At 37.4% G+C, this 16,140-nt stretch overlaps 1 protein-coding gene across 1 annotated transcript; it reads right to left on the reverse strand.

The window, feature by feature from the left end:
• Nucleotides 1-3,229: 3,229 nt before the first annotated feature.
• LOC104589021 (putative metal-nicotianamine transporter YSL7) lies at nucleotides 3,230-10,200 on the reverse strand. Its single transcript, XM_010247188.2, has 6 exons — nucleotides 9,724-10,200; nucleotides 6,530-6,693; nucleotides 5,611-5,708; nucleotides 5,375-5,509; nucleotides 4,667-4,856; nucleotides 3,230-4,498 (listed from the first exon to the last, which is right to left on the reverse strand). Exons 1-6 carry the CDS (start codon nucleotides 10,142-10,144, stop codon nucleotides 3,392-3,394), a joined length of 2,115 nt encoding a protein of 704 aa, XP_010245490.2. The 5' UTR covers nucleotides 10,145-10,200; the 3' UTR covers nucleotides 3,230-3,391.
• Nucleotides 10,201-16,140: the final 5,940 nt, after the last annotated feature.

Consider the following 16,140-nt stretch of genomic DNA (forward strand, 5'->3'; position numbering starts at 1 on the left):
GACTCCGTGGACGTCAAAAAACACACTAAAGAAATTTCACCTCGGGAGTCGCGCAACCGATTTCCTTGAGAGCTGTTGGATCGTCTTGATCTTGACCGTTGATTCCCGGATATAGCGGCTATAAATAGGGGGGGCCCGAGTAATTTTCTCCGCCATAAGTTCTCTAGCGTTCATTCTAAGGTCGCGCCTAAATTCCTCAGCTCGGGTTCTCCAACTCGTCAGCTTCCTTGTTCGGTCACTTTCCTTTGGTGAGTTTCCCTAGCTTCTTTTTTTAGTTCATTTCAGTTCGTAGTTATGTCAGACCATAGTTTTGATAGTCTCCTAGATGAGCCCGAGGTGGGTACCTCGGCACAAGTAGGTGCCTCTAAGGCACAGCCAACCTATGAGGCGTGGGAGGCCTCGGATAACCCAGCGTCTACCTCTCCTCGAGTTCGAGTACCAGATAAGTTCGGTCCCTCAAATATGACCGTAGAGAGACAGGGCATTGATCCGTCAGTATAATCGTCTAAGGGAGTATACCTATAATCTCTCCGCGGGTAACTTCCCTTGGGAACACGGTCATGATGAGATCGTGATTTTTGGAGAGCTGCTCGCGGCTGGGCTCTGTCTTCCTCTACATCCTCTGATCATAGATGTCTTAAAGTTCTTCAACGTCACCATAGACCAACTCCACCCGAACTCCATTCGGAATGTGGTCGGGACAAATTCCCTCTGCTTTGACTACGCTCTACCCCTTGATCTCGAAATTTTCTCCTCTATCTTGTCCATAAAGAAGAATGCCTCTAGCGTTCTCCCCGAGCATAGGCGGGCCTACTACCTGTCCCCTCGCCCGGGCTATAAGTTGTTGCACAAGCTTCCTAGTAAAATCCCAGCCTGGAAACGGGATTATTTCGTAGTCCGCAATTCCGCGGGATGGCCCTTTCCTTCTCATTGGAGGGCGGTTGTTCAGGACTTTGGTATTAGGCTGGACCTGAAAACAAGAGAGATGCTCCAATCTTGGGCGGAGCTCGAGTTCGACTACAAGGACTATATCACCGAGGACAAGCTCATAGAAGTCGGCTTGAGCCCTGGTAGGTCGCTCTGGTCTAGAGTTAGTATCTTATCTTAATAGTTGCCATCTCTTTTTGATAGCGTCACTAACGTTGAGCTTTGTTGCAGGCTTCATGCATAATTGGAGCTTGTAAGATGCATTGCTCAACCGTAAATGTTCGGAGATGATGGATTGGAGCATAGGGTTCTCCATTGCATTTGACATTTGCTAAAGGACTTGAGTTCCTTCACACTATTTACGATCCCCATATAACTCACGACTATATCAAGCCTAGTAACATTCTCTTGGATTGCTATTATTTTTCTCTTGAAAGAGTAAATTTCAAGTGGGACCCACCTATAATTTCAAGTGAGAACCACCTATTAACTTCAAGTAGGATCCACCTATTATTTTTCTCTTAAATGAGGAAATTTTAAGTTGGATCCACCTATATATTAATTTCAACATCTATTAATTTATACATTAAATAGTTTTTATTTTATTCAGTGGGATCCCACTTGTAATATTTTCAGTTTTTTAAGTTAAACAGTGCCATGCCATCATTTCTTATTATTTTATTCATATTATGTAATGGATTTGTGAACAACGTCACTAACACCATGTATTTTTGGCTAATGTTGGACTTTTCAGCTTAGTTTGAGATCTAAAATGGCCCCTTAAATTCTTTAGGGTCGAAATTTTCATTTTCAAAAAGTTTAGGGGTTTGTTAGAGCCAAAAATATATCAACTCTAATTATTTTTTATTTAATTATTTTGACTAAAATATCCATATTTTTTAAAATTTTCCTCTATAATTGTAAGAGTATAAATGTAACTTAAACTCCTACATTATACCTTATTCAATTCTCTTTCATTAAGTCTAATATTTGGGATATTAACTCTTATGAATCATATATTTAAGTTATTTTTTTACAAATAAATTCTAGTAATAGATTTATATTCCAATACTTTTAATACTTTTAATAATTACTCTTAATAAAAATTTCTCTTATTTTCATTTAATATCTATTAATTTAGTATTAGTCAATATTAATTAATAGTAATTCAAATAAATTTAATTTACGATTAATTAAAACTTATGGAAAGGAAATGTCTATGATCTGTTGATCTTGTCCAAGAAATATGCCAATCAATCCATTTGCAAGTTGATAACATTGATATTATACAAATATGAAAATTTAAATCTAACTTTTGAGTCTGGAAGGTAGTACATCCACTGGTACAATGTGATCATAATACAAAACTTATTATCACCGTCATCATTTGAAATTGCCACATGCAATGCACTTGTACATTTACTACTTAAAAAACTGTGCAATAAATTATAATAAACATTTTCGTAAATAATTAAAATCCACCTATTATATGCACTTGCTATAAAAGGCCACATGAAATGTTCCATGCATGAAGTCCTATTTTGTGATTCTAATTGAACAAAACAATCCAATATGGCACGAGCTTTTAGAATCACCACTCTAATTTTGTGAAAATTCTCAATGTAGTCAAGTCTTGGAGTTGCACATGTCATAATAGCCTCTTCAAAGAATGGGGAGATTATTTAGGTGTCCGCTATTGGATACATATAAGTTTGACAATGTACCGGGCTAATTCTAGGGTAGGGGGTAAAGTTAGAAACGTAAAACAATCCAATTAGAAACCAAAACCAAAATAGAGTAAGACTTCATTTGGCATTCCTTATTTTAAGGACTTACCTCCTTTTTTATATTCAAAACTCAATGTTCATAGGGACATTTTAACTGCAAAAATGAGACCAAATCAGCCCCTCACAAGATTGCCCCCCACAACATCCCACTGCACATCCCCGCCGTGTATTGGGAACATCTCCCGATGATAATCTCAGAAATGATATGTCATCATTGGGAGATGCTCTCAATAGTCAAATACACGGCAGAGATGTGCTGTGGGACGTTGTGGGGGGCAATCTCATGGGGGGCTGATTTGAACTCTGCAAAAAGAAAATTAGTCCTTAAAATAAGGAATGCCAAATGCAGCTTCAGGCCAATTGTTAATTTTATCATTTGGGCGGATTTTCTCGAGTTAAAAGAGTAGTCTTTCTCTTGGCATTGGGATGCATGGATAGAGAAACACACACAAGGTTTGGAAAAGGAACAATGAAAAGCTTTTGCAATGTCTTAATGTGGGTGGGTTGAACATAACTTGCACTTGTAAAGAGTACTATATCTATTCCATGCTGCAATTATTAACACTTGTTAAGTGGCCATAGAAAATAAAATTTGACTTGACTGCATAACCTTTACAATTGCAAATACATTGTGACAACAACCAAGGGATAATACACAACTTAACTAAATGAAAAGATTAAGATGACAAGAACTTATCAACTTTGGCATTTGTTGCCCTTGATAGGAACTTCATGCAGATTGGTGGCTTCACCCCAGCCAAAGCAAGTATTGAACTAGGTAAGGTCCATATCCCATCTCCACAAATCAGCCCAGAAGCTACTGCAGGACCAAATGCATCTGCCTTGGCCTTGTTAGTCTTCTCCCATAGAAATAGTATCAAGCTCCCAACGCACATGTCAATGGCAAAGTAAGAGCCCAAATAAAATGGTATTGCCATTGCCATTGGGACCGGTATAAACTTTGACCACTTCTTCCCAACAACATCTCTAATCAGGTTAATGAGAATAGCCACAGCAAAGAATGCATAACAAAGAGTGAGGCAATGCTTTGGTAGAGCTGAGAACCCCTCGACTCCCAATATCGCCATGTTTCGATATACAAGAGCATATGGGGCAGGGTATTCTGAGCCAGGAAGTCCAAGATCATTAAAGGCCTTGTAGAAGAGCCAAAAGACACAAGGAGAGATAATACAACCCATTATAGTTCCAATCACTTGGCTCATAAACATGGATCGAGGGGAAGCTAAAGTCAGATACCCAGTCTTGAAATCCTGCATCAAGTCAGAGGCTGTGGAAACAATGTTCATCATTACACCACAGGCTGCAAGTCCAGCAATAACCCCACCATGTCCTGCCCCAGCCCATGCCCCAATAATGAAGATGGCAAGCTTCCCATAGGTTGAGGCTAGGGACCAATCAGTGAGCCCACACCCATATGCATTACAAAAGGCTAATGTAGGTGCCAATGCATAGATGACCACGATATAGTACCACTTCAACTGGGGAAAAATGTGAGGAAGGGCTACAATGGAGACTATAGCAATAACAACATAACCTACTATTGCAAACCATGTAGGAATTTGGTCCTTGAGGAATAGTTGGATTCGCCTTTGGTCATCATAAGAAATAGTTGGGCTTGGAGGAGAGGGTCGGCCAGCTATTGGGAGAACAATCCCGGCCTCTTTGTTACGAAGTTGGTGAAACAAGCCAATAAGAGTTCTACTTAGGACCTTTAAGAAGTTGTAAAGGCCATCACCTAAGATCATGGCAATAGCAATGAATACCTGCAATCAAAGTAGGGGGAGTTGCATTAATATAACTGACATTTTTTATATTCTTTTGATTTTGATTTTTTTTTTTTTTTGCAGGGGGTGGGGGCGCAATGGGAGTAGGGGACAATTTAGATGTTATATAAAGCTATCTTATATTGAAGCAAGGGGAGATGAGATTACCTTGTAACCTTGAAGGCCATGGAGGCTGCTCTTAGAGAGGTCTGCAGAATACCAATCACCTTTTTTAGCATCTATGAGAGGCCACATGACACCCCATGAGAGAATCCCTCCAATTAACAAAGATATGTTTATGATGTATGGACAGATCATTCCAACTCCCACATAAGTAGCAGAGAAATCAAAGTAAAACCTGTTTATTTGATTAAAATAACCAAAAATTCGAACAATGAAAGGAGGTTAGATACTTAAAAGAGCTTATATCTATGTAAACTTTGGAATTTAGAAACTTGACCAAAAAATTCCATTGTCATGTTACCAAATTTAAATGAATTTGTAATCAAATTTCTTTTCAAATAGTAGGTAGAAAAATGACCAATGATTCAAGTTAAATATTTAAAATGAGAAAGATTGGATACTAATCATCCCAATGAGTTGCTTAAAGACGGAGTCGGTTCAAACCAAGTAAAGGTGGCAACATGAGTTGTTAAAAAACCAATTTTTGATGGAGTTCATTTTTGCTTCTTCCATGAAAGATGCAAGCACCAAGGGAAGACATGCAATCAGGATTGCATAAGGCTTGAACACTCTGTTTGTTCATGGAAGAAGCTTTGCTAAACTCTTTGGATGGTGAAATCAACTGAACTCCAATTTAGCTAATCAATTTCATAATGTTACTAATCGATCTGAGAGTAGTAACATTATACATACTTGTTCTGGTAGGCTTTGAGGCCAAGTGAAGGGAAGTTTGAAAAGCCACAATCATCCCCTGCAGTGAAGAACCATTGGAAGAAACCCCATAGGAAACTGAAGGAGAAGAACTTTCCCAATGCTCTGACTTGTTTCCTGGATAATATGAAAGGAAAAAAATCATCAGAACATCCCAATGTTCAATCAGTCAAATTTTAAGGTAAACATTCTAGTATTGTTTATCAATTAAATCTAACCTTGCTAAATTGGCTCCTTGGGGAGTGTGGAAGCTATTGATAAGGTGTGCAGTCGCAGTGCCACTTGGGTAAGTCAATTTGAAGTCAATGATCATGATCTGAGGACAATCATATAAACGTAAGGTTCTAAGCAGCATAATCTTCAAACAGGGGGAAAATCAAGTTTGATGTTCCAGAATGATTGTCTATTTCATAATATTGTAGCTTCAAGCATTAGAAATTGTCTCACAAAGTTTGTATTGGGAACAACAAAAGGCTTAAGATAATGGGAAGAACACAAACGGCATGGAACAAAACTCATTGTGGATCCTTTTATGTTTGAATGGATAAAAAAGAGAGAGGTTGAGTGGGATAAATGGCTACCAGGACAGATGAATTGGAGGGATGAGATAAGAATTTCAGTGCTGCAAAATCATAGTATCTTTTCAACTCAGATTAGAAGGATGGCTTTACTCTTCACGCTTTCTTATGAACAATATTAACCTACCAAAGACTAGTGAACTATAACGTCTAGTACTAAGAATTCACGAGATTCCCAAGTAGAATTCACAGCATGAGTCAATTTTGTAACCCGAAAGCAATGATTCTATGTGAGGCTCAACCTGAATTGAGTTTGTCAGGCGGTTTGGGATTTACAACTGGAACTGGGCTAGGTTTGAAAAACTCATAGCCAAATACTATTTGCGTTGGGTTTCAAGTCCAGTTCCGTTAACTAGTTCAGTAGTTTGAGATTTCAGTTTTGGGAAACCACTTAAATTTAGGTTTTGAATACATATATCCTATGACAAGCCAACCGTTCTTAGTTGCAAAACTACCTTTCATTAGTCCTTTTCTTTCTCATGTATAAACCATACTGAGTCACGACTCAGTATTAGAAAACTAACAAAAAAGAGAAATCCAACAAGTTCCTGGAAAGTACCTTCCGGAGGGGAACCACTGAGAAGAGACCAAGAAAACTAACAATAAATAGAAATCCAATCATCCACCCTAGTGCTGGGTCTTTAATATTTTGTGCAGCACCAGTTTCTGCTGATTGTTTCGCCTCAGCAGAGCTCATTCCAAAAAGGTAACTCCCAAATCCTCCTGATAAATTCAAATTATTCAAAATGCATTAGAAAAAGCAACAGATAAAGAAGATAAAGAAAGATAAATAGCAACGAATATGCTAAACATAGTGATAAAAAAGGATATGTTAAATACTTACAAGTCAAGGATTAGATACAAGAATAACACAATAAAACTGGTGAACTTAGGTGGCAATACTTAATCTACAATTATGTTCTTTTATCATCAGTTTATCACCATTACAATTCATCATCATAATTCATAAATCAACTCTTTTGGCTGCATCATGGAAAACCGCCTTTACATTGGCTTAGTTTGGTTTCGATTTAATACCTTCGTGTTGGGCAATTTTACCCAATGTATTAAATCAAAAGGATCAGATTTGTGGATCGTAATACCCCTTACATCGATTTTTAAATCTCAATATTATTTTTTGGTAGTGGTATCTTAGTATTATTTCTAGCAAAAGGATGCAAATGGATGGAACTAACATGATTCAAACTCAAGTTTGATTTGTTCGAGTCAGATTTGGGTATCTGCTTAACAATAATTGGATAGGATGATATTCCAAAATGTGATCCACTAATTAAATTAGTTGAATCCATATGGAAAGACAGAGAAGGGGGATATTAGACCCTTTCAGAATTTTTATTTAAAGTTCTTTAGGATTAAGTTGGATTTGGGAGTTTATTAAAAACCTACTATTGTCTGTCTATAATGCATGATTTCTTCTTAGGTGTATGCTAGTTTTGTATAGGTTTACCGAGTTTCAAACCAAACCAGATTTGAATCAGATATCTGGATATTTAAATGGATCAAAAACCGAATCTGTGTTTCACATATGACATATCTATTGAATACCAAATGGTCCAAATCCAATTCAAATATTATGGATTCTTATCAGATCATCTTCGTAATTCGTATATGCACTAATCTTAGCAAATGTGACGGAGCGAAATCTAACCTGAACCGTGGCTGACCCTTACCAAACACTGACTCAATTTATGTGAGTGTGAGGTAGTACCTTGAGAGTGTAGCAGTTGTGTTCAAGTGCAGCTGGGCTTCAAATTGGAGACCAGCTTCAAGTAGGCTTGAATTAATCCTAGCAGTTAGCATTTCTTTCAACTCTATTTGCCCAAATTAGATCAGAAAGAATTAAGACAGACTATAGCCCATAAGGACCAATTTTGTTTCCCAAGACTAGGCCTAAGAGTTAGATTAGGTTAAAAAATATGAACCAAACCTGACTTTTAGTTTGGTTAGAATTGAGGCCCTGTAAAGATTGAAGCTTATGATTTTTTTATTCCCAAAGCACCAGAACGTTGTATACCTATGCTAAATTAATCAACCTTAATTGACTAATCCAAGTCTAAGGAAAAAACATCTTTGAAAAACAAAATGGAATGAACTCAACCAAATATAAGGAAGCTCAGATTGGATTAGGGTTGCCCGTTCAAAAACTCGAGTTGGGTTAGGGTTTACCTAAACCCAAGACTCCAAAACCAGAGTAATTAATATAACTGGTCTAGGCAAAGCACACACACCTGGACCAGGGATTTCTAGGCTACTCCTGTATGATCCCAAGTCCATATTCCATCCATGGGCTCAACAAGAAAAAATGAAAAAAAAAATTATTTTAACATACTAATGGTAGGCCTGGCTTTAGGCCCATCTTACTCATTGTCATATCTAGATAACGGCTCGCTCCTTTATACTACTAAGTCTAACCCACATATCTTTCTGTTCAGCGTTTTTCACAGTTGTTCATTAATTGTGATTGTTCTGCTTTTTGTTCAGCTTTTATTACCAAAATTAAAAAGTTCGCCCATTGTCATATTTTACATACGTTAAAGTTTAATAGACAATCTGGCACCGCCAACTATTTCAACGGTGAAAGATCAATTAATATGTCGTGAGAATCACTGCGCACACCACGCGCACCTCACAAGACATCCATCCCAATTGTGTATTTGGATGTCTCTAATGCGCTGTGAGATGTGTAAGTGGGATGGTGGGACGTGCCTCGTAGGGAGCATGTGGGGCGCCAATCTGAACACTTGCCGAATTTACAACGGCAGCCACAGAACGCATATGTGGCATGCCCCACAAGACATCTCAATCGTGTACAGCAATATTCCCAATGCACGGTGAAGTGTGCATGTGGGGTGGGGCACGCCCAGTGGGCCGTGTGGCGCCACTCTAAACTCGCAGCTAGCGAAGGAGGATATGAGGATATCACCAAAAGCTCCGACAACGACACTCCAAGGCCGCAAGCATCATTTTCCCCATCAAAGACCCAGAAGCCAAGCATCACTTTCCCCATTAAAACCAAGATTCAGGAATCTGGAATCTCACGAGTCACGAGAAAAGATCAACCCAACCTGTCCCACGCAATTAGTGCGCCCGGAGTGAAAATCATCTATATTCTACCTAGATCAGACGGTTACAAACTCTTGACCCCCCCCCCCCCCCCCCCCCCACTGGTTAACAGGCTGAATAATCAATCCAGTTTTATTGGATCACATGATCAATCTTTAATGACGATCGGCCAAGTTACTGAGAGGTCGATGAATCATTATTAGTCATTTCCGAAGAATTAGATAATACTGATCTACAGTATTAACCTACGACGACTTTGTCCGATGACTCGGAAGTCGGATCATTACGAAAGCTTTAACGGATCCTAGACAAAAATTACGCCGATGTTACCGGCAACGAAGCACGGGACTAGTGATTGTCCAAACAGCTTCATCACCGGCAATAACAGGTGGCTATACGAGCATCGGCGACAATATTCACCACCGTTGATTTGTTGGCAATTTGATATAACCACAGAATCTCAAGTGGTCGGTATACCAAATCAACGGTGACGATTGTCTGGTTCAAATGAACTGCTACTACTGCCTGTGGAAACTGATGATAAAACACTTTTTCTTCTCCTACTCTAGAAAACAAAAGAGAACCGATAATAAAGACAAAACCTCTAGCGGTTTTTGCAGAGAGAGAGAGAGAGATAACCGAAAACCGCCAGTAGAATTTAGGACATACCGCTGAAGGCGATGCCGGAGGAGGCGACAACGCAAGTCTGGATGACGGTGTTCTCCTGTCTGGTGAAGGGCTGCTTCAGCATTCCAGATTTTTCAAGAAATTTCGTCCACGTCTTAACAAAGAAGAAACCAAGCAAACCCGCGGAGACATTCAGAGAAGGTATAATCCCAGTCGTCAGATTGAGCTTCATCACTATGAAGCTGAACAGAATCGCCAAAAGGAAGCTTACGGCGAACGCTCTCAACGTGAGCTGGTTCTGCCATGGGGGAATTTCTTGGCTGTCGAAGATCCGCTCAATCGACTCCTTCTCATCGTCTTCCAATCGCTTCTTGTCGGCCTTCCCGTCCGACAGGTCGCGGTCCGACAGATCGGAGAAGATGTAGCTACCGTTCTCATTGTGATCTCCACCTCTTCGCTCCATGGATGGAATCTCAGACGGGGATCTGCGTGGAATGAGACGAACGAGTGAAGTTTCGGGGGTCGGGGCTTTAAAGTCTGAACTCAAGGTCTAGGCACATACTATATTTGCCACGTGTCCTCAGGACACGAAAAAGCTGCATTTATGATTTTCCCAAAAAAGAAACCAAAGCCATCTGTAAATTCTAAGATGCAGTGGTAGCTGCTGAATGCTGATTCAATTACAGAATCTTAGATTTCGATCTTGGAAATGATTCAGTGTAGCGCGACTATGAGAAACATTGGCATGGCACTCATGGGAATTGAAGTTGGCCGCACGTAGAATATTTCACATGCGTGGTGTAAGATGCATTTGTGAGAAGTGTGAATAGGTGTGAAACGGTTTAATATAACGGTGGACGTCGGTGTGTATTGTTTGTAGTTTCTGTGCACTCTGCCGTGTGTGAGGTGCGGATGGCTAACTTTTTGGTAGCCAGTAAATGCATCTTCACGAATTTTCGATAGCCTCACATCTCTCCTTGATTTTTTAAAAGTCCACTTTCAATGTACTTATGGGAAAATGTGAAATATTTATTCGGGTAAGTTTAATTATTCATATTATATTTGATGATAGTGTTATAGTGGGTAAATTTTTCTAATTATGTTTTCTAAATTTTTATTTAAGTGAGAAAATTAATATGGATTTTAAAACTAACTCGGAGATCGAATTGGTCAGGGATCAGGTTACCGGGTTGAACGGTTCGACCGTTTGAACTGAATGATCAGCCCGTTTTGACAAAAATAATAAATAAAAAAAAATGGTCCCGTTCGAACAATTAACAGTCCGGGTCAACGGTTTCCCTACCAAAATCAACTATTTTTGAAGAAAATCTGGTTTTGAGGAAAATCGAAACCAATCACTTGACCGATTCCTATGGTCCGGTTTTGAAAACCATGATTTATCCACCAGTGATCGGGGTTTGGGGCGGGTTTCAGGGAAAACCTAAAACTTTAGGGTCAAGGATGGGGCAGGAACGTATTTATCCACCTTGCCCCATCCCCAACCATGACCCCGCCCCTACTACATTATATAACATAATATAATATAATATAATATAATATAATATAATATAATATGTTATACTATATTATATTACACAATATAAAATAGTTCTAGGTAGGTTTAAAGAAATAAAAAAATAAATTAATAAATATACAAATAAGAATGACTAGAGTGGGGTGGGGCAAAGTTGGGGATCCTCGTTCCTTATGAGGGCGGGGATGGGGTTAGTTTTTTTCACCCCGCTAGGGTTCGAGGCAGGGGATTTAAATTTGGGGTCAAGTATGGGTCTGACAAAGCCCCATTGCCATTCCTATTCACCAAGGAGATGTATATCATATGTAGGGAAATCAACTTTATCATATGGTCCAAAGCTTATTAAAATCAGAATATAGTAAAATTTTCTCCCCCTCTTATTTCCCGAAAAACGAATAGAGCCTTAGGATAAATTGCTAAAACCTCTCCTAAAGTTTTTAAAACTTTCCATGAAGTTTGGTAATTGCAGTCACCTCCCTTGAACTTTTAGACACAATCACAAGTAGACCCCTCTAGCAAAAGGCATGAAGAATGATCAAAATATTTACTTTCCAAATTTTCTCTTTATATTAATCACTGTCCTAAGCCTTTCCAATCTCTTTTCCAAAATTGATTTGCTTTCCAAATTTTCCCTTGGGCTTAATTTGGAAAAAGTACAAATACAAATTTGTAAAGTTCTGGCTCAGTTTGGAAAGAGTACAAATACAAATTTGTAGAGTGTTAGAAAGTTTGTATTACTATTCATATCAATGGCTCAAAGGTAAAATTGCAACTTTAAACTCTATTTTTTGTTGTTGATAAAGTTTGTATTACTATTTTTCTATAGAAACCAACATCAATAGTAAACGCATAGGTATTCTGGATATTTTTTGTGTGGGGGTCTACTTGCGTGTTAGAAAATTCAGGAGAGGTGATTGCAGTTACCAAACTTTAGAGTAGGTTTCAGAAACTATGTTGGTTGAACTTCTTTGAAAATTCTATTAGAATTTGGCTTCTCTAAGAGAGCCACTCTCGAAAAGCTACTAAAATCAGTTTATCTATATTCTTGGTTGAGCAGAAGTGTACTTAAGCTTTTGATTTTTTTTTTCACCAAATATAACTTAGATTTGTATGTGGGGCACATCTTAAAACTATAAGAATTCTACAAATGGATAGGTGATATTTGATAAAACGTTTAAGATGTCTGATGTCTGAAAACTTTGCTTTTTCAAACTCATTGGCATTTGGGTTTAGGTCTAATTAGAGGATCTAAAACACAAATTCAAATCTGAAATGGTAAGACATCAATGTCTTACCAAAATTAGATGCGTTTCAAACATGAAAAAATGATGTTAATGCCCTCATTACTATCATCTATTTAATAAGGGTTATTTACAGAACACCCCCTATAGTTTCACAGATTTGCTTAAACTTACCCTATAGTTTGTATTTTACTTAAACATCCCTTATAGTTTGCAAACTATTTACTTAATCAATCTTTCATTAAGAACCATTTGTTATGGCATCTGATAATAGTAACATGATCGCCTAAACTAGTGGAACATGTTTAAGGGTATGAAACCATGGTTGTTTATTCCAAAAGTACCCCTAAATTGAGTGGAAAAATGTTCAAGGTTATGGATCCATGGTTGTTTATTCAAAAGTATCCCTAACACTTTTTTGTATAGAAAGCAAAATTGACCAAATAGAGAAAATAGAATGGTTGCCCTTGTTTTATTAGGGCAAGAATGGAAGGTCGATTAAGTAAATTGATTATAAACTATAGAGGATGTTTTAATAAAACACAAACTATAGGTAGGTTTTACTAAACTCATGAAACTATAGGGAGCATTTTAGTAAATGACCCATTTAATAATAATAATAATAATAATAATAATAATAAATATTATTATTAATTAAGTAATAGATAATTATTTATTTCAACTAATCACAATATTTGTTTATTCATAGAATACTACTTTATTTAATATTATTTTTATTATTTATAAAGTAGGTTAAGGGAGAATGAATTGACCCATCCAAATTGGCATGGGTTTATTATATTTATATTGAAATAATGCCAATTACAAGAGTCGTAACTTACACCAATAAGAAAGAACAAAAAAAATGAGAGAGAATATAATAAAAAATAGAAGGAAATATATACAAATAATAGAAACAAATCTTTATATTATAGATTAGTAGCAGAATTGGCAATATGTTTAATTTCAGTTTCCTTAACCGGTTCAGCCATAGAAGGAAGCAAATCTTCCTTCTTTGGTTGTGCTTTACACATGGGCCCATGCACGGGTGCACCATAATGGATGCTACTTCTGGTGTCTCTAACAATTTATAATATTATCAAATGGTCAATTGCAAGGGTATAATAATAAATTTTACAGTTTCAAATGTAGGAGAATTGCTTTAAATGATCTTATCTTTTTAGAGCCTTTAAAAAGTAAAAACTATTTCTATTTCTTTTAAGATTTTAGATCCAAATAACAATTATTTGTTTTTTCCAACTTCAGACTTCAGATTTATCAAATATCACCTTATTGTATAATTGCTTTAATTCAGCTGATTTCAAGAAGCCACTCAAAGAAGCTTGTCTAGAAAGCCGCTCCAAAGACAGGGGTCGGTTTGGGGGGCCGAATCTTGGGTTGAATTGCTTTCACTGAACTGTTTTGAGAAGCTACAAAAAGAGGCTTTTATAAAAAGCCAAAAGCCTTTCATATGCTAAAGCCAAAAGCTCAATATGAAAACTTTCTATACGGCCATTTTTCCTTGCCTTTTGGCTAAAAGACTTTGACTCGTAATCATGGATTGTTTGTCTTTCATGAGAGTGATGGTTTGTTGAAATTGGGATATTGTTTGTTTAATGAGTGGGCCTGCAATCTATTGTCCAAATAAATAGACAAGAAAAAGGCTGAAAGGATTTACAAAAGAGGTCCCCATTCATAAAGGTATTTTTAATTTGTTGGAGCAATTTTTTGAACTTTCATCCAATTTAGGCTTTGACCAATCACAATGGCCATGATTTTTTTAGTTAAAACCCACCTGATAGGATCCTAATGCCAGTTGATTGGTTGTAAGTTTTTCCAGTTAAATTGGATTTTCTGCTCACTACTCTCTACTCACACCCTATCCATCTTGAATTGCAGCCACACATCGTCATTTTGTATTGTGAGATGTGTGGCTGTAATGGGTAGGGTGTGGGTAGAGAAAGCGAGTAGAAAATCTGGGTTCTTTTTCAGTATCATGTCTTCCCTATCCAAAGACAGCTTCCTTTTTTTATTTTGGGCTTAACTGGGTGGATGCTCCATTACTTCACATTGTAATCTAGATTAGCTGAATGCAATGACTATCTAGTCTGCTGTGGAACCAATGATAATACCCCACACCAGTCATAAATGCTAAGGTCCTAGGGGTGGTCACGAGTCGAGCTCTTACCAAGTTATTCGAGCTCAGCTCGTGAAAAACTCGACTCGGCTCAGTTTCAACCGAGTTTTGAGCCAAGATCGAGCCTAATAAAGCTCGGCTCGTGAGCCGGCTCGAATAGCTACATACATACATACATATATACATACATACATACAATAATAATAATAATATAAAATTATAGAAAATATTATATATATAATATTTTATTTTTATATATAATAATAACTAATTATTATAGTTCTTAATTTTTTAAATATCAAATAAAAATATTTTTTATATATAACCTTTTTACTTTTATAAAACATTTTTCTCAAGTCAAGCTCGAGCCGAACCGAGCTCGAGCTTACAAGCTTTGACTCGAGCTGAGCTCGAGCTCAAGGTTCTAATTCGAACTGAGCTCGAGCTCGAGATCGAGCCTTTTACTACCTTGGTGAGCCGAGGTCAAATAATTATCTATTCAGCTCGACTCGGTTCGAATCCACCCCTAAAGGTTTCATTTGTTTTTGGATAACCCAATTATCTAGATAAATGTGCTAATCGGAGTAAGTATTTCCCAGATAACACTTATTTGGGTAAGTGCCCCTTACCGTTCTTTATGAAATTTATTACGGTATAAGTTCATTTAGGAGAGGCATTTTTTATTGAAAAAATTTATAATTATTAGTTTCCACTCAGGAAAATTCATTTACAAAAGTAGTAGTGATACCATTGGAAAATGCACTTATACACGACCATCATTACCAACAAACGAACGCAAGATTGTTGGTCAATGCATGAGAACAACTTTCCACTTGACCAACTCCCCCTCCCTTATAATAACGATATGAGAGAGTGAGTGATTGTGGTCCACATGCATTAATGACTAACATAGTCCATTATCATTGGAAGGGAGATATAAAATTACAAGAGATGATGTAGCCCCCCTTTGTCCCATTCCCAAAGTACAGAATTCTCACCCTCACAAATAAGGGTGTTAATGGACCGGTTTTGGATTCGACCCCTAGTCCAAAATCAATTGGATGGACCAACAAGACATATTGGATTGGACCAATCTGATTTAAAATATTTATTAGATTGGATTGGATCTGGTTTGTCTGTAACAAATTTATATTGGATTGGGTTGGATTAAGCCAGTATCTGGTCCATTGATATAGGATAACAATATATGTGTCAATGGGCCGGATTCTGGTTGAAACCAATTAATCTAAAATCAAAATGAATTTGACCAGATTAGACAGTCTAGACATTGAACTGGATCGTTCTAAATTGGTCTAAAACATTCATTGGATTGGATTGGACCTGATCCATTTATAATGGACTCACATTGGACTGGATCGGATTGGACCAAATCCAGTCCAATTGACACCCCTACTCACAAACTCCACCCTACCCCTTATACAAAATAAAACCAAATATAGGAAACAACTAGGACTATAGACCACTATAATTTAACAAAGGAAATACCATTATAGTCTCTTAGAACACCTCCACCTCCACTAATGCCA

The sequence above is a fragment of the Nelumbo nucifera genome, chromosome 4, assembly GCF_055504915.1.
Source record: "Nelumbo nucifera cultivar China Antique chromosome 4, China Antique-T2T, whole genome shotgun sequence".
NCBI classification, from domain to species: Eukaryota; Viridiplantae; Streptophyta; class Magnoliopsida; order Proteales; family Nelumbonaceae; genus Nelumbo; species Nelumbo nucifera.